Genomic DNA, 25629 nt, shown 5'->3' on the forward strand with positions numbered 1-25629 from the left:
ACTATTTACAGAGGGGAAAATGTTACATAATAAATCATATAATAAAGCAAGAACCCATGACAAATTAAGAAAAAAAATATAAATAATGGTAAATAAACAGACTAAAAATCATTTCAGTAGTTTTATATGCATATGACAGTGTTTTCCCTCTGCATAGGTACATATCTTAATGGTTTTACCATAATACTGTTATCACAATACATTAGACTGCAAATAAAACATTAAACAAAAGTCTTTGGCAAGTGTAATGTAACTTCTGATATATTATGTTGTTTTTATTATTTTTATTTTGTCACATTTATTATGTCAAACATTTGTGTTCCATGAAATTGTCGTCCATTTGAGCGTGATTGATTTGATGCGGAAGGGATTGTGTAGAACAACCTCTGAATGACAAGCAATTGCACTTAAAGTGTTGGATGAAATAACTTGCCCTTTTTTCAAAGAAAGTTGGATCATCCTAAAGCACAGGATTATCGTTTTCTTATCTCTAAGTTTAACTTAAGCATTGAGCCAATTTTGAGTAACTAAGAAATCAATAATGCATTATCTACTGCAGTGTCTGCTATAACACCTCATTTGAAGATATTTTTGAAAACATGGAGCAGGAGAAAAGTTTTGTAAACACATTTAGAGCATTAGATGCCATGTTGGATCAGTAGTATGTCTGGAGTATTTCTTCATAATGTGCCTGTCAAACCTTCAATCAAAGTTACAATAAATATATAATTATAAGCTGTTCGATATCAGTGGATTTGAAAGGAAAATCACTTTTTCACGTGTAACACAAGCTGCCAGGATTTTACACAATAATTTACAGTGTGGTTTACACTAGATTCCCTTCACTACATCCCTTTTAAGTGTAATCACAAATTGGTTAGATATTGAATATTGGGTACCAGTGTATATTTGAAGTAAGAATGATGTGTAGTGCAAAAATTAAAAGAAAATGATAACACCTGGTATTGCCATATCCAGAAACATTTAACAAAAATAAATCATGCATACTGCATTGTCATTTAGGATTAAGCCTGCAGGTTTATATATATATATATATATATATATATATATATATATATATATATATATATATATATATATATATATTAAAAAAAAAAAAAAAAAAAAGGAAAACGCAAAAATTAGGTTAGGAATATATATTTACTAATTCCCCAGTCTGGGTGGATGGAAACCAGGGTATACAGTAGGCATGTCCTTTCTTGTGGATAAATCTTTTCGTTTCTCCGCTCTCATCACATTATCACTGTTTTTCACTGAGGCAATGTTTCAATCCTCAGTTCATGGCTTTGAACTGAAGAAGGAGAAGAGGTGACATGCTGAGTTTAGGTATGCTCCGTTGTATGTATGTTCTGTTGTATGTATGTGTGTGTGAATATGTAATGATCCAGATGAATAATACTGCATTGCACAGCTGAAAGCAAGAGAGAGAGAGAGAAAGAGAGAGAGAGAGAGAGAGAGAGAGAGAGAGAGAGAGAGAGAGAGAGAGAGCAGTGTGACATGAGCAGAGAAACGATGTGTTGCCGTGTGACACTCAGTCACAAAACAGAAAAGAACGTTTTCATCCACAATGATAAAGAAAAGAAAATATGAAAAAGGAAAAGCTAAATTTGTTGATTCAAATTGCCTCATTGTGTCAATTTCCACATTTATATAATTTCTCACAAGGTTTCTCAGTAGTCTTTGAGATGTGGTCACGCACTGTAAGTGTTGGAGTTGGAGTTGGAGTTGGATTTGGATGGCTGAATGTGAGTGAGCCATTTGATGTCCTGATTGGCTCGTTCATGTTCAAAGCGGCCCTTGTCCAATCTGCTCTGCTGTTCACACTGGCACAACAGGAAGTCTGAGGCAATGTTGGGTTTGGTTTTCATGGTGTCTAGTGGCGGTCGTAAGCAGCGGCAGCAGCTGGTGGTGCAGAGGCTCGGGATGCACTATAATAATAAGGGGAACCTGGAAGTTAACAAAAGAGGGACGTACCATTTCAATAAGGCAAACTCCAGACCTAAAATATACAGTCAGAATCATAGGTATGATGTCAATTATTTTGTATTTGAATCAAAAATAGTCTCATTATGAAACAGTGTTTTGCAAACATTTAAAACTCAGCTGATGGAGTAATAATGCATGCCAGGCAATCTGCTCAGTTACTTTTCTATCAGTTACACTGCTTACCTGGTAGAGTTCCAAGTAGATTTAGCCGTTTGTGTCATGGCATGTTTGACTTCTTTCAAATGAAATTGTACAAGATCCAATTACATTATCATTGCTTGTTCAAATTTGTAAGATTTATAATTGACCTTTTTACATTTATTCTAAAATGTATGTTACATTGTATTTATTTTGGATTCTGGATTGAATTGTACCTTAAAGTTCTGGGACTATTTCAAAGATTTGTTCCAAGCTAGAAGCAAAATCTGAATTCAAGAGTGCTCTTTGCTTGCTTTTTGCTTGATTCCATATGAATGAAGTGCAACAGTATCCCTAAACCTAAACTTAACTTTGTAACTTTTCATACAAATTGAGTTGTTGTAATGAATTGGCATGTTGGTGGTGGTGTTTAAACATTTCATTGTTATGTTACTAGTAAACTTTTCCTCAGTTGTAGTAATACTCACTCAGTAAGGCTGGGTTGCTGAAGCGCCAGGCCTCGTTGTATGCTGTATACTGTGGGTGGCTGTAGGGATTCCCTGAAAATTCGCTCCCTGCAGCAAGACATATAAGGCCATTAAAAAGTGCTTGTACTTTATCAGAGAAATGCAGTACATTCAGAATCAGCAAGGGAGTCACAGAGAGGACCAATAGCCTCTTTATTCTGCTGCCTGAAAATTTGCCCTCATTTTGCTGGTCTCTGGTGAACAGTAATCTCATGTTAAAATCAATGTGGTGCTTCATGTTGGTGTTTCGCTCTGCTCTCTCTTCCCATCTCATTCTCTTTCTTTCTTTCCCTGACTGTAGGTTCTCTAGTGACAACTTGCTCTTGTGCTCTTTTTTTTTTTTTACTTCCCCAAGTATCTTTCTTTTTGTGCCGTGGAATTTCATTGTATAGGAATTCAGACAGTGGTGGTGATCTGTTGTGTTGGTATAACACCCTCTCATTTTTATGACACTATAAAGAGCAGGCTTTAAATGCAGAAGGTGAAGAATGGCCTTCTTGACTTTAACAGTGTTTTGGGAGCCATCACTAAATCTCTTTCTGGATGGACAAGGAGAAAAGGAAAGACCTCGCCATGGTTTCAGACAGTTTGTCTATATAATTCAAAAGCAGTGACCATATAGGCTAAATTCATTATCTACACTTATTTACTGCTTCACAAAGAGAGAAATATCAAAGAATCAGTCCAAATCTCTGAAAGTAATGGATTCTAAAGTTCTTTGCTAGACAGCGGGATGTTTCTTAATAAATATGTGGAAAATGTCCAAGATTATTACTCACCAGGAACCATTCCAGCCAGTGTGGATGTTGGGTAGCTGCCCTGTCCTGTAGGGGGGACGTGAGGTGGATAGCCAGGTAAGGTTGTGTTAGCCATATCTCTACCTATACACAGAGAGCATACAACACACTTCATTAGTGTCAGCTATTGACTTCTCTTTAAGGGTCTGAGTCATAATTGCATTTTCAGTTCTTTTCAATGTAGGTCAATGTATGGATAGAAAAAATCTATTGGAAAGGAAAACTTTGCAAATCCTATTTTATGTCTGTATATTCTCTAAAAGTCCCAAGTTATTTATAAATCATTTTATACTACCTTCATATTTTAGCTCACAGGTCAGGGTTTTTTTGTTGTTATTTTTTTTTTGTATTTTATTGATTCCCATTGGCTAGTTGATCTCAGGTGATTCAATCACAGAGAAACCATGATAGCACTTTTTTTATTCCCCAACATTTCAGAAATTCAATCCATTTTATTGAATCTCTCTACCATCAATTGAATTTTAATAATGATTGCCCTTGCTACAATTGGTATATTAAAAAAAGGTATATTAAAAAAAGATGACACCAGGAGTAGTTTCAAGAGTCTAATACAAGGCACAAATACAAATAAACCTTGACTCAATAGTGAAAATCTCCAATGTCGCCTACAATCAGACCCCTTAAATGCTGGTCATCACCCCATATATGACTCAGAGATGAGCACAACGGCAAGCATGAGTCACAATGGCCAATACTGACCCTTCCGGACAGTCATTCCTTCTATAGACACACAGAAAAGCTCTGCATTCAGAGCGGTAATTGGGGCTGACGCTTAGCTGTCCTAGGCAGCCACGTGTAGCCCAGAGCCAGCCAAAGCAGCCAGTCAGGGGCCCCTTAGCGACATTGTTGTAGAGAGTGAAAAATTGGGAGAGGGAGGAAGAGGGAGAGGTGGCAGGGGACGAGGGGAAAGTCGGTCACCAGTGCAACTTTAATGAGCAGGCCAGCAACCATTACGGCAATCACAGACCATCGAGCCTGTTCCATAGAGAGTACCAGGAAGAAACAGCTTTTGCCATTGCTTTTTATCTGCACTTCCTTTCTCAAATATTGTTAAAAGTTTTCCCAACTTCCAAAAATCCTTCATATGCAGGCAAACACATTCACATACTAGACATGTGTAATGTCTAGCAATTTCTTCAAATTTCATTTTAATTGACTGCCTATAAGTTTAAATTGTTGCATGAATTGATGAATTTATGTTCCCAAAGCAGGAAACCTTGAGGATCACTAAAAAATCCATGGTAAATGACTCCCAAAAACAAGTTTCTTTTGGTGGAAATTTGGACAGTTTTTGTTTAAGGAATTTTCTAGAGTACCAAAGGAAATTAAGCAATTAAGCAATTAAGGCTTTAAAGCAATTAATTAAGCAATTAAAGCAATTAAGGCTTTATTAGTAATAATATTTTACCTCTATTTACATTGATTTACATGCTCCGAAACACAAGCTTTGGCAATGCATATTTAAGACTGTATTTAGCTATGCGAATACAACATACTAAACTTCAATTTGAATGTTTGGAAAAACGTTTGAATTTGACTCAACAATATCCAACAAGCAACAATGTGAAAGTTTTTTTTCCCAGTCCAAATACGGTCATTGATTAGGCTCCATTTAAATACATAATAGAAAAATGCTAGAAAAGGCCTTAACAATGTTTTGGAATTTCTGTCAACAAGGAAAATTTAAAAAAAAAAATTGTAAAAAGTTTAATTCATTATATAAAAATGAGAGAAAAGGATTCTAAAACAACTGGGGAAAAGATGTGGACAAACCGACAGGTTCAGTCATAAGGGAGAGTCTACTAAACACTCTCACTAAATCCACACACAAGAAGATATGTGCATATAGCACTTTGGATCTGTGTCTTTGAGTGAGAAAAATTAAAAATGAGCTATAATCCTTTTTCTCAAAGCTGCAAAAGCATTGAGAAAGCTTTTCTTAATCTTAAATCAACATTACCACTCAGACATTTTATCCTGTTGTCAAGATAAAAGACAAACAAGACCTCAATAATACCTCCAAGCCAGTTATCATTTACTGAGAATGACCTTTTTACATATTGAATATACTAAACATTATTATTATTATTATTATTATTATTATTATTATTATTACTATTATTATTATTATTATTATTATTATTACTTTTATTATTAGTAGTAGTATTGGTAGTAGGTCAAGCTCGAGCATTTTTCTATGAGAGGGACATCTTTGTGTTTGCAACAAGAGTGAGGAAAAGAAGAAGAAGGAAGAGGATGGGGAGGGGGAGGAGGAAAAAGATTATTTTAGGGCAGTGGGTCGATCTGGAGCATTTTTCTATGATAGGGACACCTTAGTGTTTGCAACAACATGGCACAGGGATCTTCTGACCTCCATTTTCTATATTCAGGATGGAGCAATTTATCACTAGGCAAAAGCCCCTGCACCCTAATTAATTACGACTAAGCAAAGGATGTTTGGAAAGTCAAATTGCTTTAATTCCCTGGCTGCACAGTGAAAGTCGTCCATTATCAAATGTGTGCTCAAAGGTTAGTTTGCTTTTGTGGAAAGGACCTAAGCATTAATTTTTGAGCCTGAGAGCGTGAGCGCCCCTGGTGAGGACAAAGACAGGTGCTTTGTTAGGAGAGAAAGCAAGGGCTAAAAGCTACAGGACGTATTCTCACACTGTCCTCACAGGTTAGTAGCGTCAGACCTGTTGTAATTTTCTCATCCATTAACTTTTTCATATTGAATCAGAGTCAAATTATTCTAAACGTCTAGCAAGGAAGAGCTGATCCAGATTATTATGGAAGGATTTATAAAGGAATTATTTCTATAATTATATAATGGATATATATATATATATATATATATATATATATATATATATATATATATATATATATATATATATATACATATACACAGTTCATCTCATATCAGGATATTATCAAAATATTTTTATTTATGTCTAAATAATAAATAACACAGTGTCTCTGAATTTTAATGCCAAGCAAAATGAAATGCAAAATCTTTATTCGATGAGCAAAGGACACAAAAGATCTCTATCTAAAAAGTATTCACACTTCGCCAACAATCCCCATCTCTTTTGGCACCCAGTACCTCATGAATAATTTATTTTTAATAGATTATGCAAATTTCCCCTTGCCTAAAATCAACATGATCAATAACTGTGGCCATTTTAATTGGTGCTGGAAAACATTTTGAGGATGAGTATAATCTGTGCTCCTTTCCCCTTGTAAAGGAACTATTCATTTGGAAATTGGATTTGGGCCTAAATGCGAGAGATCATTCAGCCGCCTCTAAATGGAGGCTTGAGTTTCCCTCAGCTGTTTATCACTGGAGTGTAAACCGTAGCACTACCATTAACTCGGGCACAAACCGTACACCTGATTATTACATCCTACACACATCCTATTAGTATTAGTAGTTACTGTGGGGAATATAAAGACACACATGCTAGAACACAAGTCAAATACGCATCCTCATTTCATATTTAACTTTGAGAATGGACTAAATAACACTGATGATTAAAAAAATGAAGGATAAAAAACTGTCCAGGATGAGTTGTACTACACAAAAAGCAGTCTGAAAAAAGCATTATCCTGATGTCTACTCACAAGATTCATTTATACAACTAAATATTATTGATTTGTTTGTTTTGCTGTATATTATACATGTGACCAGAAATTAACTCCTGCAGTAAATAAACAAAACTTCACATTATTGTCCTTGTTGACTGACAAAAGCTCATCTTGCATAAAGCTGATTTGTTTGACTTTTTTATTTTTTTTTTTTTACAGTGGAAGAATAACAATAGCTCACAATGTTATAAAAAAAATTCGACCACCTTTCTTGCTTAGAAAAAATAAATGAATTTGCTACGTTTTGTTCTTTGTGTAATACATCGTTAAATGAAATATGTGAATTATTTACATTAATGGTTTGTATGTGATATTGTGCCACATATGGATGTTAGATAGAGTCCAGTTGATCTTACCTACAGGGTAGCTTTGGGACACGCTGGCACCCAGGTCTGAGGAGCTGCTGGACGACAGGCTAGGTTTAACCTCATCCAGTCCTGGGTTCAGAGCAGGAAGGGCATACTCACTAGCCTGCAAGCACAGAGAAATAATAATGGTTAATATATCTGTTATGGATTTTTCTTTCTTTCTTTCTTTCTTGTGTGCTTATGTGTGTGTTAAGAATCAGAGCTAATGCCTGGAAGGTTGACAGTTAAAATCCCGGGACTGCCAGAAAGTCACTTGAGCAAACCCTTATCTCTGCTTGGATTGTATCCTGTCTCTATAAGCAGCTTTAGATAAAAGCCTCTTCCAAATGAATCAACAGAAAATAGAACAATATAATAGGTCCCTGTTTGTGTGTGGCTTAAAGGATGAGACATTGATGAGAAACCTTTTGTCTACTCTTCCTGTTTTCTTTACTTTTTAAATTTACTGTTTAAGATCATATTTGCAGATGGAATAATCTGTGCAACACACACCACTGTTGAATTAGGTTCAAGTATCCATGTTAAAACTTGTCCTTGGTCTTTGGAGTCATAAAACCGCATCTATTTGCTTATCTTCTTCTTTGCTTATCATTTCATGGATGCTCTCAATCTGAAAGTGGCTTCCTTTTTTACCAAACAAACTCTTCAGACCGTGTCAACAGATGTGAGACAACCCCCTCCTTTTTTTGTTATTTAATAAAATGAGACTTCCGGCGTCTGCACATTGATAATGTTTGCCCAGATCTTTGTGTGTGTGTGTGTGTGTGTGTGTGCGTGACACAGGGGAGGCCCCTGACCCCAGCCATGTCTGTCTCTATCACAGATAAACTCTAATTGTCTGCTACAACTGTTCGTCTTGGCCCCAGCCGATGTTCCTCTCTTTTCCTAAGAGGCCCCTGTGCGGAACAGTAGTATTCTCATGCAGATGCCATGGTCATGGGGAAGAGAAAGATATGAAAGGGATGAGCACATGGCCGGCAGAAGCATGGGAGGGGAGAGGCCATCAGGCTTAGAAACTCCAAAATGGCTTTTTAATGCCCTCAACAGCACTCAGACACCTAACTAATAACCCTACATTTGCATACACCAGAGAGAGAGAGAAAGAGAGAGAGTTAGAGAGGGAGAGAGAGAGAGAGAGAGAGAGAGAGAAAGAGTGAGCAAGAGAGCGAGAGAGAGAAAGAGAGAGAGAGACGGAGACTGAGCATAATGAGGCCTGAGCTATGGGGGCACTACAAATAAGAAAATACTCTGATTAATACTGCCACAAATTAAAGTTGATTTTTCTGGAACATTATCTGACCATATTTTCCTTTTTCACTCCCTTCGCTGCTTTCCTTCTGTACCTCCCCCACACATTTAACACCCGCTTTGACTGTCTTTGTGATAGCGAGTCATTTCCAATTCGTTTTGGTATTGATCTTGCAGTGAAAATCAGTTTTGTAATTAGCTGCAAATTAGGCCTTCTTCTGGAGGTGAGTGCTGTCGGACTGATTAATCGCTGAAGTAATGCCACGCGATCACCCCCAAATTAAAATGAACTCAATTAGGTCGTTCCCCTTATGGCTCACACTTCTGCTTTCAAGGGAAAATTAATAGTCACTTATTTTTAATAGTCTACTGAAAGTAAATAAAGGTTATCCATTTCAATAAACCTGACACTGTACAGTGAGCACTATGGTGGAAATTCCACATTAAGGGTCACTGCTTTAATAGCGACATGAGTCCTCGGTTTGGGGAAGTAACTACAAACGAATAGGCAGATAGCAAGCTAGACTGTTTTGGATGTTTTAGTTTATTAATTATTAAATAGATCTAATTGATCAGATTTACTTGACATGTGTTCATGTGTTTGTATGGATAATTTGTTCAGACAAAGTGACATTATAAAGCTGAATCACAGAGCAGATTTTTTTATTTTATTTATTTATTTTTTTTAAAACATTTTCTCCATCACAAGATCAATAAAGTGTAAGATTTTACCTTGTTCCTTTAGAAGGATGATAAATTGCTGTTTAACAACACAGCTGCTCCTCTCTTCTCTCTCTGCTCCACTCTTGTTCTGCACTTTTTTTTTGCTAATTATTTTGCAATTACATTTTCCTAATGTAAAAATTCAGGCATGACAACTCTCAGGGTGAAATTGTGAGCTTTTATAGATGGGGATGGAGTGTAAATAGGTTTGGTCTGGCAGACTAAATCTGCTACGCTGCTGCTGAATGAGTACCAATACTTGCTCTGATAGTCATGTACAGACTTAGAAAGAAGAGAAGCATGCTGCATCCCCCTATAGCAGATCTAGACAGTGGTGCTGGGGGGGGTAGGATATGAAATTTAGTAGCACACGCAGGCAGTAGATGGCGAGTTGGTTGGGATTATAAAGGGTTGCGTGGGCAGAGAAGCGTGGCTGATAGGCTGTTGAGCGGCATCGAGGGAGCCAATCAGTGCTCAGACAGAGTTTCATGCCTGAACTGGGCATATATAAGTGTCATCAGGTGGAAGATTTCTAGTGCATGCTATACCTTCAATAACATTTAAGTGGAACTGGAGATTCATACTTGTGAGAAAATATTCAACTTGCTCATGTTCTGCTGAGCAAACCAGCTCCAAGAGAGGGGCATGGAGGATAAAGATGCTCACCTGCTCTGGTTTGATGTGCTCCGTGTTGTGAAAGACATCAGGGTAGGCTGGTCGCTCAAACACTCGATCCAAGGCCTCCAGCTGTTGTTGGGTAAAGGCATCAGCACGTAGATGTTTCCTAAGGCTTTCCACACTGCCCTGGGAGTCACTGTTCTGCCCTGAACCCTCTGAACCATCTACAGAGAATGAAAATAAAATAAAAGTAAAAAAACACTGAGAACAACTTACAGTATATCAACTTGTTTATTGGGATCTATATAAACTTTTGAAGAATATGAAGAATACAAAAACCAACCAGAGGCTTTCGATTATTATTTGATAATGCATTTAATTATAGAACATTATAATGATGATATTGTGGCATATTGAAATAAAAAAGAAAAGCTTTATGATGACTGTAGCTGACATTACTTAATTAGTCTGTGCGTTTGCCCTCTTTTATAATTGACTTCATTTTCTTTTTCTTTCTAACAAGCTCTCAGTGAAGACTATTGTCATGAAGTGATACGACCCATAGAATCTACACTGCTTTGCAAGATTCTTCAAAAGTGTCTGTCATTTCATGATTGCTTGAAGTAATTAAACAATTCTCTGGATGGGTAAGCAAAGACAACAAAATATGGTGTGTAGCAGTGGGCAGAAAACATTTCCTAAAGCGAAAAGTAACATTTGCCTGTAAAATTTGAGATTTTTTCAGAACACGTTTGAATTCGTTAAAAAATTGTATATATTTTGTCTGGAATTTCCAGAGAGAGAGAGAGAGAGAGAGAGAGAGAGAGAGAGAGAGAGAGAACTGCTAACACTGGTCAGCTGGGTGGAAATAAAAAGTCATTTGAAGAAGTGACAAGCTCCTTGAAAAGTTAACTTTATCCAAAAGGGCCTTAAGGTATTGAATACATACGGATACTTGTGTTTTTAAGTTAGTTTGTAATCAAAATGCATGATTTTAAATGTTTCCTCAGCTTATGCAGTGATTTGTATGCCCCGGGTTTATTAATTTACTAGTCATGAAGCTGACACAGGTCAAATAAAAGTATTGTCCAGGTATAAAGTGATTACTTAGTCCCCACACTGGTTAAACTACAATTTGCAAATGCAGCAATTCCTCTACATAACCCGCTGACCTGATTAACCATTCTCTTAGAGGAGAGTTGTGTCTGCCTTTGTTGCCTTCCTCACAACAATTGTGTTTTTATCTGCCTCGACTCAACTGAACATATCCCCCCCCCCCCCCCCCGCCCACACACTCACACACACACACACACACATACACCCACATTGGCATGGTATTTCGCTGCCAGTCTAAATTTGCCACAGATTATGTTGTCTCCTTGGCTCATGAGCCTGATAATGTATGATATGCACAAGCACTATCGATTGCCCAGCTGGGAGAGAGAGAGAGAGAGAGAGAGAGAGAGAGAGAGAGAGAGTACAAGTGTGAGTGAGGTAGTAAGAGAGAGATTTGAGGCTGAGATTCTGTGAGAGTGGGGGGTAGAGTACAAAGCTTGAAATGAAGCAGAGATGAACATCATGGCCTGACTCATCGCGCCTATAATGCTGAGCTTAATCCAGTGCTTTTCTCTGCTGCTGAATTCAATTGATCAATCATGTCTGTCTGCTGGTTCCATTTCAGCACGTTATTGCCTCTGTGCTCCTCTCTGTGACCTTCTTCCCACCACATAACCCCAGGCGTGAGCACCTCGCCCATCATTCACCTGGTGTGCATGCGTGGGTGTGTGTGGTCATCAAATTATGACGAATCGATGACTGCACTGACAAGACTTAGGACTTACACTGACTTGAAGGAATTTTAATTGATTCTGTAACTCAGAAGAGACATGATGTTCGCTTTTGCCTTGTGAATCTTTCCTATCCATTTGATTTCTTCTCTCCACAGCTATTTCTGAGCTGGCTTTCTTTGCAGGCAGCTCTAGTGGGTCCTGACGGCAGGGGGATCGTTTCCTCTAGTGTGCGCTGGGGCAAATGGAGTCATTAATTACCCTCCATTACAGGGCCAGGACCACAAACCTGATCAATACAAGTGCATTTGTCATGCACACCAGTGACACAAACTTCCCACACACAAACCCACACATACACATAGAAACACACACAAGCCAATTACTGCTCGGGCTAATGTGGCTTTGGCATTTTGACTGCAGCTATCAAATGTCATCGTCAGCAGAGCGTCTCTCTGCAAATCCAACACAAAAGCTATAAAAATGTGCTGGAAGATAAAAAAGGGCGCCATCTGTACTTACTGTTCTATTAGTTTCACTGTAGCTGCTGAATAACTTGCTTTAAAATGAATAAATGAATAAAATATGAGAATGTGATGCTTTTATAGCTCAAATAGGAATCTGCGAGACTGTATCATTACCATAGTGTTTGGTAACAATAAATTGCTGTGTAGTTTGTACACTAAACATCTTCATTGTGGATTTGGAGTGTAATCAAGCATCTGATGAAGCAGTGATCAAGACACCAGAACACCTTGGCTTGTCAGAGATGGAGTCTACATTTTTTTCCCCCATCAGTGCTTATGTAATAGCCTTCACCTGGAGCCAGATTGGCTGTGCGCTTTGAGCCTCCGGCCCCGAGTCTCATTCTCGCCTGCCCTGCTGCTGGAGTATTGATCTGCAAGCGTGAGCACTGGATTCGTTTTGACGTGAGGCAGTATTAGAGCTGAGGTAACGAGGGAGGCCACTCTATCAGAGCGCAGGAGCGGCTCTGAAACACTGCGGGATGCACAACACCCACAGGGCATGACCTCTCAGTAAAAGAAAGACTGAGAGACAGGACAGAAAAGAGGAAGCGAGATGATAATAATAATAATAATAATAATAATAATAATAATAATAATAGAGGGGTGAAAAGATTGTAATAGGAAAATGTGGAAGAAGTAGATGGAAAGGCACCATACACACTCACATACTGTAGATGGTTAAAACTGATCTTTCGAACAAAAATGAAATATACACAATGTTCCCCAAGACAATAAAAGCACTTTTTTTCCCTTCTTTTTTGCTTTAGTTTTGTAAGGAGATAATGTACTTGGCTAATGTATCTAACAAGTAATGCATGTTTATAGCCACCATTTTAGCATTATGCCAGAAGCATGTCTGGATAAGAAATACCATTTGTACATAAATAAATAAATAAATAAATATAAATATACAAATCAAGTATGAACTACACTATTACATATTAATTATTCCAACTATAACCTCAAACATACTATTTCTGCTTCAAGGTAGCTGATAACTGTTTTTAGCTAGGCAATATCCTTTTCATTCATTTTCATATACTGTTTGCAATTTCTCTGGATGGAGTTCAACTGTTAGTATTCATTCTACTTCATCTCTGTTTTAGTGTTTTTGGTGATTAAAATAATCTTCAAATGCTTCTTTAGAAATATACAAATGAGCGTACGTGATGAAAGCGAGTCATAAAAATTGTACATACATAATGTACACTCAGGGTCATGGTTTCATAAACAAAATCTAACTATATTACTCCTCCTTATACTGTACAGTGTCTAAAATCATAAATGTACATTTTCTAAACCCTGACCCCTGAATCTAATCTCATGAGCAATGTATCTGAATTTAAGTGTGAGTGAGATGTGGTTGGATTTTGTTTTTGAGGTGAATGAAGCTGTATGGAAAGGTTTGAGTGCTACCTCCTTTCCTAATTGTAAATTTCATGATTTTTATATAAAAAAAAAAAATTGTTACAAATTTGTATGATTTAATTAGTAAATTCAATCAGCGACTGCTGATTTCTCATAAAGACTGTGCTGTGTTCAACTCAGGACTCCTATTCACAATAATGAACATCATTTCAACACACTTCTTCCAGTATACAGCTGTAGAAGAGTACCGCTGTATAAACTCAGAAGAAGACCGGTTCTGTTTTAAGTCTGGTTTGTCTCATGCCTTTTTCCCTGATGTCATCTCAATGAGTTTTACTTGCCACTCTCGCCCCTGCTTGCTCATTATCGATTTTAATCTCCATCTGGATTTCCGTAAAGCTGCTTTTCATAATGTCTATTGTTAAAATCTCTATACAACTAAAATGGAGTTGAACTGAAAGATTAAACCCATGTTGAAACACACACTAGCAGCAGCACAGTGAGTCCTGTTCTGATTTCAGGCACGTAACAGAGTTGAAGAGTAATCAAGCTTCTGATAAAGCAGTGTGATCGAGACACCAGCACACTTTTACCTGTCAGATATGAAGCCTATCTATAGTAAATCCTGGCAGAAGCAGAGTTGCAAGGTACTTTAGCAGAGTGTGTGAACCCATGCTGGGATGTGTGTAAGGGTGACCGGTGTGATCTTTCATCTCCTTAATAGCCGAAGCGTATGAGGCAGCAGTACAGTAATTTCTGTGATATGAGGTACTAGTGGAGGGGTTGGGGGAGCAGTATGGATGGTAGATGTTAATTTGTGAGGTAATTACTTTTCTCAGCGGAATTGCAAATTCCCTTAAATGTCACTTCCATCTCGCTGCTCGGACAGCCACGGGAAGACACAGCAGATCTTTCTCTCTTTCTCTCTCTCTCTCTCTCTCTCTCACACACACACACACACACCATCTCACTGCTTGTAATTTGCAGTAATCCAGTGGCAGTGGCAGATTAATAGCCGAGCTGACACCTGTGTCCATGTGGCCATCCCTGGCAGAGTGCTGGTGTACATAAACGCGTGTCATGGCGCATTATCTCATCACTGCGTGGGTAAGAGTAGCTGGACTCAGAGCCTGCTGTTGAATTCAGCCCTACTGTAAGGACGGCAACAGCTGATGCCTCGGCCTGGCACCATGCCACAGTGCAGGCTAAAAACAAACTGACGCCACCGCTAACACCATCTATTATGTTGTAGCTGACACGGCGACTCTTAACCCTCAGCAGGGTTTTCTCTGAGCACAGCTCAGTGTTATTTTTCCCCCTCTCCCTCCATTTGGAAATGCACTCTCTCTCTCTCTCTCTCTCTCTCAGTACTGCTGATGTTCTCTTTTTATGAAATAGGCTGGGAGAGCTCTGACTCAACATTGAGTGGGTAGTTTGAAATCCTAAGAGTGTATGTGTGTACAAGCATATTAGATACATCGTGATGATCTAATAACCGGTAAAAATGAGTAGACATGCAAACACACAAAAGGATTGTGATTGGCTTTGTGTTAGTATTCTGAAACTTTTGCATGTCTTGTATTCTCTTTCATAAACAGAGCAGGTGTTGGTTGGATGCTTTTCACGACTATATATAATTGCATTTTAGATACACAATGAATTTCATTTAATCTCCCAAACTTTAAGGAATGGTGGATAAAATCTAGCTAACCCCCCCGCCCCCCCATAAACCCATCCCTGTCTGCAAATATATTTTAATATTATTTTTTAATACAAAAATACTCCTACTCTTGCTCATACAGTTGAGTGTATGTGTTAATCTATTTGTAGTTCACATCCATTCATGGAGACGTACATAAAACATATAGAATATAAACCCCACCCCCCAGACCTCATACTTTCTCTTCTCTATCCTCCCATTACTCTTTCTCCCCATTTCCTCAGTGGTGATACTTAAATCAAGAAAATAGGCTCCCATCAGGAGGGCAGTTCAGAAGGAGGAAAACCCCTGAAACAGTCAGTCATCTTCTAGCGCATGGGACACACACACACATATATCTCCAGTCTCCTAGCTCTCATCATTTCCGTGGTTCAGCTATAATGTGGCACTGTGCCCTTACTGCTTGCCGTGCCCAACTGAGACAGAACAAATGGAAGCATCCCATAGTGACTGATACTCTAAGCAGGCGAATGACCTCTTTCCCAGATCTCTGTACCATACGACCGCTAAATGCATCTGTCGTATGTATCAGCTTCACACTGAGCACTCTACTCTTCTTTGAGGTGATTTAGCAGCTATGGGCAACATACAGTAAGCCATTTACCCCGGTCATAGGAACATCAGATTGCACTACAGCATTGAAACCTTGCATAAATGGTGACCTAATGGAGGAAAATAACAGCACTTGGGCTTGCTCATGTTGGCTTTTTGCAAATCTCAAATCAGTCGTTCGATTCATTATGATCTGCTGTGGTTGTTTGGACTGCATGTGCAGTATTGACGGCATCTAAACTTGTTCTAGATTCTTCACACTTAACGTGGTATCTACAGAGCTATCTATGGATAATATTTAAAATGCATTGCCTCAAAAAATACATTTCAAGTGTGCATATTGTGCTGTTTTAATACAGAGAATATCATTTGGGGTCCTTGTGCTGAATGGATTCTTGAGACTGACTACTCTTGTTTTCAGTGAGTTGATCTGACATGCAATTACTGAAGAGCTTTTAATCACAGCGGAGTAGAGTAGAGTAGATCATCCATTAGCCCATGATCATGGCCTCACAACCAAAACTCGTATCATAATCATACTTTCTCATACTTCTAGACCAACAAGAGTACAGCCAGAGTACAGACAGACAACAGTCATGTGATTATTATTTTCTTTTTAAATAACAACATCTCCAAAAATCTGAAATAACATTTAAGGTCAGGCTACAACTGCAGCAAGACTAAAACATATCATTATATAAACAACATAAATTCATAAATACTTAATGCTAAGGACAAAAAAAACCCTTCAGATGTAATTTTAGCAATGCAATTTGTCTTGCAGAATAAGTCAATTCATTTGAGTAGAAAAAGATGTAGGATACAAAAACAAATATGCTTCCAGTTGCAGTAAATATAGTTTATTTAGCAGTAGTTTACCTAGAATAATGTTTCCAGCTAAATTGAATTAGCAACTATTTGAAGCCTTACAAGAAATCCTAAAACAATACAAGCTTTCACCACTTATTTCTTAAAAAAGGAACTGAGGAACAGAGGAACTGCTAATTATTAAGACTATCAAGTTTTGTGTTTTTTTTATTAAGACTGTCTTCTAAAAAATAAAAGAAAAAAGAAAAAAGAAAAAAGAATTAATAAATAAATAAATGTTTGCTCCAAAGGAAAAATAAAATGAAAATCCAGCATGCCTGCAGCTTTAGGCAGTACAGCAACTTTTGTAACATAAAGATTAACAAAAAGTCCTGCAAGTTCCTTGAATTTCTAGGAAAGCCAAAAGCATCAATAAGAGTCAGATGTTTACAGTTATCGCTTCTTGATCCAGCGGGAAAGGATAAAACATGTAGAAAACCCATGTGCTTACCGTCATCTCTTTTCCTCTTCTCTCCATTGGAACGAGGGATGCCCAGAATGCCATTGATAGAGTATGAACCCACTGGATCACTGGATCCACTTGATACTGGAGGGGATGCTGTGCTGGGAACTATAAAGGGATACAGGAGAAACATGTTGCTTGAGAACTCCCCACAGACAATTTATGAGTATTCATAAACAATTGACCAATTCTTCATACGTATCTATGTCTAGGTACCTACACTACCTAAAGTCTGTGAAACCCAAGCAAATTGAGTGTGTATGTGTACATTTTATTGCTATAGTAACACAGGACCAAAATCTATCATTTCTACATGTTTCTAAAAGCTAACTGATTATGTTCTAAAGTAAAGTTTGCCGAGCTGCATGTATAACACCATACACCAAGTCTAGGGTTAGCCATGTAAAAAATCCTAAACTGCTTAAAAAACCAGAGTAAACATTAATACAACAAAATATGCTAATGATGCAGTACGATGATCTCACCTATAGTGTGTCCTGGTGTCGAGAGAGATGTTCCATCAGGAGAGGGGTGGTACTGTTGTTGAACTTTAGTGCGAATAATCCTGTAAAATGAAAATGATATAGGTCACAAAGCTTCAGCGCCTGTAGAGGCTATAACTGCATACTTTTTACTATACTGAAAGAAGACTTTGTATGAGAGTGCATCAGGAGGTGCAGCAGAAACAGTCTAATATGTGACAAGATACAATAGAATACAGAAAAGCTCATTTATATAGCGGTTTTCTTTCCTCAAAGCAAGCTATTCTTATAGATGGAGAAAAGAAGAAGAAACCTTGGGATGAACAATGCGTTCTTTAAAAAAATCATAATAATAAATAGAAATTATTCGATTGAATTACTTGAAAATGAAATGAAATTAAATGTACATGAAGAAACATACATCGGAAAAAAATCACAAATCACATGAATTTTGATCATTAGTGCAGCTTTACCAAGAAACTATGCAATGTTGTCAAACATTCCCTCAAACTATACATAATGGCAGTAATACCACTAATGTTAGCTGACATGACAATAACTTTACAAATAAATACATAATGATCCATTACCGTTTACCATAGACTTGTTAAGGTGTTAATCTGCTTGATCGGCTTCCGAACAACGCAAGTCCTGTTTTCAAGTATCTGTACTTCACTTAAGTACAGTATTTAAGCTCCATCAATCATTTGAGTTTTTACTGGAATGATTATACTCTAGATACAGGACGTTTGTTATAATTATTTAAAGGAGAGAAATCAGGAGCTTGTAGTTCCCAAGAATGGAACCAAGGGTGTGTCCATTTTTTACCCAAATTAGAAAGTATAAAAGCTCTAGCTGCATTTATTTATTTATTTTTTGCTCTGAGTGATCTTGCAAACAAACCATGAAATCACATCAGTTCACCTCAATGATCAGCTTCACCATCATTATCTGTCTTGCACTAATCATTTCTTCTTCTTTTTTTTTTTGCTCTCTCTTTTTCAAACACTCACATGCACCTATTTCTCCCATCTCTCTCCTTTTCTGTCTCTTCCTGAGGAAAACTACAGAGCTGGTATGGATGAGGTTTTATTGACCCAAACATAGGAATAAAAAGTTCAGGATTAGCCACATGGGCAAACAGATGCAAATAGAAGGCTATAAATTACATGTGACAGGAAGGCAATAGTTGCTTAGTGACTTTGCACCAGCTAACGCCAGCATCTGATTTCTGTAATCTGAGAGGCACTTTAGGAATCGAGGAGGCTGTCACACTCATTTGTAAACTTGAGCGTCATTTATCATAAGTGTCACTGTGTATGTTTTAGCTCAGATATGTAAGATCTAGCTTAGAAAACTTGATATGGGAATATGTATTTTTCCCTTTACTGGCAATGTGAGTGTAATTGCATAATTAGTTTACAGACATAAACATACAGACATTCTTATTGTTTCTTTATTGCTGCATAAATTTACTTCACATATTGCAATACTAAATATTGATGAGGTTCAGTATTTTTCATTCTATGGTCTATAGGCAATACTAGTTCTAAAAATAGTTGTTGAATTACAAATTAGGTTGGCCGTTTGTCTTGCGGTTGTCCTGTTTAAAAGTCTGAAATGTATGTATTAAAATGACAGTGCTGCCATTGATATCATGATATTATGCATTGGTGTCACCTCAGACACTCCTGCCCTCAGGCCTCAGCTTTAAAGAAACGGATTTAGCTTTACCAGTCATCATATATCAATAATTATTTATTGTTTCTTGTTCTCTCTCTCTCTCTCCGTCTCTTACTCTCTCTCTCACACTTTCTCTCTCTCTCGCTCTCTCTCTCTCTGTCTCTCTCCATAACAGTAATTTGACCCCATCACTAGTGCGGTCTCCATAAATCTGAACACTTTATTTGGCTTCTTATTGAACAAGTAATTTGAGAGAATGAATTAATGGCATTCCCATAGCTGAACATTCCCTGAAGAAATATTAAAATTGCCTTTACACGGGAATCAATAATATTGAGTGCCATTGAGGGCTGTTTTGATATCTTGTGGTCAGTGTTGTGAGTGACGAGAAGAGCAGAGCAGAAACCTCGGTGCAACAGGAACTCTGTAAGAGTTAATAATGCATGCCAAAGAAAGGTGTTTAAAGCTGAACCATCCTCTCATTGTCAACAGCCCCAAGCTCAGCGTTTCTTTCTCTCTCTCTCTCTCTCTCTCTCTCTTACACACACACACACACACACACACACACACACACACACACACACACACACACATTACAAGTAGAAAATCAAATATCTTATTGTGATTGTTATTGTATAATGAATCATATTCTGTGTCAGTGTGTTGTAAAATAAACCTGTATGTTACATCACATCAAATATTTTTTTCAAGTGTTCTTCAGGTTTATATTAGTTAGGTGTCAGTCTGAGTATCATATACACTCTTGGTGTTCTTCATTGGGGGTTCTTTCATTGGATAATTGAGGGTTCTGCTGATAGGGAAACACTGTTATAGGGTTTTTAGGGTTCTTAATGTTTCTAAATGATCTAAGAGTGTATGGAACATAACCTATAGACGATTTCTTTTTTTTTTTAAATGGAAAACTCACATTCATATATTAATTTTACTCCTAAACAAAGACTCGGTTTTCCATTTCTAAATAGCCAGTGTGAATTGATTTAAATTCATAAAAGCTTAAAGAGGTGCTTTTAATTGTATTTACACAGGCTACATTTTAAATTTCTCATCAATTTGTGTCAAAAGCTGTTTTTTAAGCAATCACAAGGCATGAAATGATTTTTCCCCTTTTTCTTGTCTGAGGCGTGTCTATTCTTTGGCATTCAGGCTCATTAAAATATAATGCCGAGGCTGGTTTTATGGAAGAGTGACTCTTAACCAAAGCTCACAGGCCTTTCTTTTCCTCTCCTGCCGCTTTTACTCCAGTGCACTTTTACTCTTTATCAATAACCAACGTCTCGTTTTCACTTCAGACTTCTGCAATGGAGCCTAATTCCAGATTTGATTATTTATTGCTTGGTTGAACATATTGTGTAAGGCTACAAGGGAATCCTCCGTCCCTCTTTAGAATTCCTTCAAGATCTTTGGGGAGTATTTTGCTTTTCTTTGCTTTGCTTTGCTTTGCTTTTCATCCCTTCATTCATCCCTTCATTTATCCCTTCATTCATTCATTCAGTCATTCATTCCACAGAAAGCAGCAAAGCATATTTTGCAGCTTTTCATTATTTATTCAACAACTTTTCCTCAGATATAATTGTGTGCATCCACTTATATGAACGTTATCAATGCTTAATCTTGGAGTCGTGTTTCTGTTTCTTATGAAATCCAACTAAATCTCCATGGCGCGTCAAAGTTCCTACGAATCTGGTTTGTGGTCGCGTTACATGCTGAGTGATGGTGGCGCTGTGGAAGCCATCCTGAATAACACGTCAAATCCGGTGGCATATCAGTTTGACATACTGTTTAATATGATAGTGTGCTGTTTGGGTCGCAGTCCGAGATTCTGCGCGGATTGCAAACCACAGCGCCATACTAACTTTACAATCAATTTTCTTTCTTGTTAGGAGAACTATCATAAAGTTTCTGCGTCAAGTCATTGCCATAATCCCCCCACGCTGCCCTCATGCTCTGCTCTATAATAATGAATGTCCAGGTTCTTCACCTGTTGATGGAGGAGACGCTGGGCACGGTGTCGTTGTCGCAGATGCCCTCCGCCAGCAGCCGGTCCCGGATCTCCCACGCGAACATGGTGGGGTTGTGTCTCTTATAGTCCGCTATTTTATCCACCACTTTCGGTGTGGCCACCTTCGGTTTGGAGCCACCGATCACTCCGGGCTTTATACTGCCAGTTTCATAGTACCTGCAGCACCCAGAAGGAATAATGGTACATGCAGACCTACAGCAATTCAGTACACAGTAGGATAATATACAACAATAATTCCTCAAATCTGCAACCTCATAAACACAGCATATAATTAACGAATAAGTGAAATATTAAAATTAGATGTCTAATTTCATTAACACAAACACTATGTAAATAGCATTCCTTATTATTCAAACGAGGTGGCCTGTTATAAGTTATTTATTAGTTTAGGAAATGTATTACGTTAAGAAATGTATAAGATTAAGACATTTGGGCTATAAGTTACAATAAAAATAACTTTTAAAAAGGCTTAAAATAAAACTAGACATATATATATATATATATATATATATATATATATATATATATATATATATATATATATATATATACTGATTTCTTAAAATTACAAAGTTATTAAAATGTACATATTTTATTATATTTCCTTAAGAACATTTGTTAAGCTTCGCTGATTGGACAAAGGGGCTCAGAGTTGTCATTAGCCTGATCTAAATTCAAAATATTTGAACAATAATTTGTCTAGAATTAAATCTAGTTTTAATAAGACTTGAAGGTGGGTTACAGCGAATGCTGTCTGTATTTATTAGATAATTGTGTTCGATAATTGTTTGTTAGATATTAGATGTGCCAGGATCAGTTAAAAGTAAATATTTGGCTAAGTGGAGGAGAAAGTGGCTGTAGCCTACGTGCAAGTAATTTTTGCAGTAGTTATTTTCTGGACTCGAGATCAATACTAAATATGTGATTTTTCCAGCTGCCCTGCTCACATCCATACAACATGCACAATGCAGAAAACACAGATAAATTCTGACAGACAATTAGGATTTAATTAGGAATGTATAGATAACAGAATCTCTCTCTCTCTCTCTCTCTCTCTCTCTCTCTCTCTCACCTGCCCAGGATCTTGCTGACGCATCCGTGACTGACCCTCAGTTGTCGTGATATGTCGCACGGTCTCACTCCCTGGTGCGCGAGCTCCACGATTCTCTGCCGCACGACGTCCGGTAGCGGCCTGCCGTTCACGAATACACCGCCCAGCTGGTTCACTCCGCCATGCCCTGTACACACACACACACACACACACACACACATAGAGAGAGAGCTCAATTTCTCTGTGAGGTTTTTATATTTTTTTTATTCCATTTTAATAAATATTAGAGCATTTAATTAAGGAAGTGAACCAAGCTACATATTTATTTTTGTTTTTATTTATTTCAAGTTAAGGCTTTTATTAGAAAATAGTAGAGTATTGCCTCAATCGCCTAGAAGCTGTAACTGTGTACTGCAGAGTGCTTTAAATTGAACTGCTGTATGATTTGTACGTAGAAAGCATTTAAGTAAGTAATATATTTGTTGATTATTTTTTTGTGTTAATATTATGTTCACGCGTCCAGAGTCAGTTTGGAGCAAGCAGGACATATGTGTATGTGTGTGTATCTGTGAACTCCTTGTAATAATAAACATGTAATTTACACGTTTCAAAATAATTGAGAACTAATAAAAACAGCAACGTTGTTATTATTATTATTATTATTGTTGTTGTTGTTGTTGTTGTTATTATTATTATCATTATTATTATTATTATTATTATTATTATTATTATTATTATTATTATTATTATGTTGCAAATAATTATGCCATAATTGAGGCAAAGTACTGTTTAATGTGGTTTAAATATTTCAGCTTGCAGCTAAGTTGTTGGGTTTATATATATATATATATAAACACTGAAAAATAAGAGGTGTATATATTTCTCTTATTATTACTTGATATTTCTTTGTTATTCAATTTCATCCATGTCCATGTTGTTTTCTTCTTTCTGATCCCAGCAGTGGCGCTTGTCCTTTCTTTGCTAGGCTATTACATTACATGCTTATTCATATTCCTTACTCCGTTATTATAAATAATTAAGAGTTCCTCCTGTTACACATCTCTAAAAAGAATGTCTTCATTATCTTGAATTAATAATGTTGAATGAAAGGCGGCGGCAACAGATCACGTTATTGAAATAGCTGATTGTTTAGTTTCCATGGAAATAGTAATCATATTTGTTTATTTATTTATTTATTGAGGTTTTGCTTTTGTGGGTTCTTTTTACACTAGACTGACATAAGGAAGTAAAGAAGCATTTAGAAAAATGTTTGAATTTCTTTTAATGCTGAAAATGTGTCCTTAAAATATTATACTACCAAAATATCTCGACTATTATTATTATTATTATTATTATTATTATTATTATTATTGTCAAATGAACTGTTCTATTTAACCTCAGTTTAATTTTAATTGCGGATAATGAGTGTGAGATGGCAATATTTCGCGAGAGCCTACGCAGAATTAACTAAGTTGTTGTTTGTTTGTTAATAAATATAAATATATATATATATTTTTGAGTAAATTGTCATCATTAGGTCTTATCAGACATGTGAAACTTACGGTGCATGGCGGAGAAGGGGTCTGCTTTGCAGTGAATATCCATTGGATAGCAAAGAAAAGACAGGTAATCAACTGAAGTCGCCGTCTCGCTTTCCTTCTGTAGATCAAAATATATATAAAAAAAAATTAAAAAAAGAAAAAGAAAAAAGAAAACAAGAAAAGAGACGCAAAAAGACGCAGGTGTGTTTGTGAAGAAGAGGAGTGCGATTCCCTCGGGTTCCGACCGGAAAACTTCAGGTGGGGAAAAAGTTCCCTCTTGAGAAACTGTCCGCTCAGCGAAAAGGAAAAAGGACGTAGGATATGTCAGGTGTCATGCATGACCCAGGCTTGTTTGGTAAATTGACACCGATCACCAGAATCGAAGCGGATGTTTACAGAAGCAGGCGTTTTCAGCGCGCGTGTACGGAAACCGCGAACAGCACGGACGGTCCCATCGAGCCTGGTCGTGTCCTAAATCCCGGGTGGCTTCGGCTAGTTAGGATAAAGAGAACAAGATGCGCAAAGCTAGACAGGGGTTTCCTTATTCGGTCACAGACTAACGGGATGCGCGTGGAATGGAGAGATCCGTGGGCCGGGACTGAAGCCCCGGGCCGGTAGTGTCGGTATCTAAAAGCTGCAGATCCCCTCTTTGCTTATATGGATGACTTCTCAGACAAAGGCAGCAGATTCCAACACTTTGTGATTCGCCAACGTAAAAAGCGAGCGGCTAAAATGAGGAGGGCCATCCGCCTGTCACTCCAGAAAGGGGGAGGGAGATGCGCAGTGAACTCTCAGCTCTGCTATAGCTGTAGAGTTTAGTGGGAATTTAGGAACACTTTATATTACCTGCAGCTGATATAATATTTTTTCGTGCTATTTCTTTGAAGGAATTCAGTTTAATGGCTATAACACAACATTGTTTATATGAAATGCTATTTGTAAAATATGGCATTAACTGTAGAAAACGATGCTGTTGTAGGTGACACATTGTAATGCGCGTAAAATTAGTCATTTTTGCTTGATTTAATTTGGCCATATGTTTCAAAAATGTATTTTTCTTCTTCTTCTTCTTCTTCTTCTTCTTCTTCTTCTTCAATGCCAAGGATTAAAAATATATATATACCTATAATTCATTACTCTAGATATTTCGCTTTCATTCGTTCATTATTTCTATTTATCTCAATGATTGTTTTTTTTTTTTGGGGGGGGGGGGGGGGGTGTTTTGTTTTGCGCTGCTGTGCGGCATGGAAGCAAGATGCCGCAGCACTTCCGCTGTAGATGGCGCTCTGTCGTTTTCATGCTGCTGAGTGTGTGTGTGTGTGTGGAGGTGGGGGGTTAAAAACTTCCACTGAGGTCCACAAATTATTGACAGGGTATTGACATCACTGATGCGCTTTCATTTAAACGAATACGATTTGGAGATAGATAATGGAGAGCCATTTTAGATGCAATTTT

General features: G+C 37.4%; 1 protein-coding gene across 1 annotated transcript; it reads right to left on the minus strand.

Moving 5' to 3' along the window:
• Window positions 1-1530: 1530 nt before the first annotated feature.
• Window positions 1531-25037, minus strand: pax2b (paired box 2b). Its single transcript, XM_053640293.1, has 10 exons — window positions 24196-25037; window positions 22655-22820; window positions 21541-21738; window positions 17862-17941; window positions 17365-17484; window positions 10141-10316; window positions 7492-7606; window positions 3452-3553; window positions 2634-2720; window positions 1531-1968 (listed from the first exon to the last, which is right to left on the minus strand). Exons 1-10 carry the CDS (start codon window positions 24236-24238, stop codon window positions 1895-1897), a joined length of 1161 nt encoding a protein of 386 aa, XP_053496268.1. The 5' UTR covers window positions 24239-25037; the 3' UTR covers window positions 1531-1894.
• Window positions 25038-25629: the final 592 nt, after the last annotated feature.

Source organism: Ictalurus furcatus, chromosome 13 (genome assembly GCF_023375685.1).
Source record: "Ictalurus furcatus strain D&B chromosome 13, Billie_1.0, whole genome shotgun sequence".
NCBI lineage: Eukaryota > Metazoa > Chordata > Actinopteri > Siluriformes > Ictaluridae > Ictalurus > Ictalurus furcatus.

Coding starts and splice junctions, on each gene's coding strand:
- pax2b (XM_053640293.1), bottom strand. CDS start 24,238: ATGGATATTCACTGCAAAGCAGACCCCTTCTCCGCCATGCACC. Junction 10,317..17,364: donor GAAGAGGAAAAGAGATGACG/GTAAGCACATGG, acceptor CATTCTCTGTAG/ATGGTTCAGAGGGTTCAGGG. Junction 3,554..7,491: donor GTCCCAAAGCTACCCTGTAG/GTAAGATCAACT, acceptor CTCTGTGTATAG/GTAGAGATATGGCTAACACA.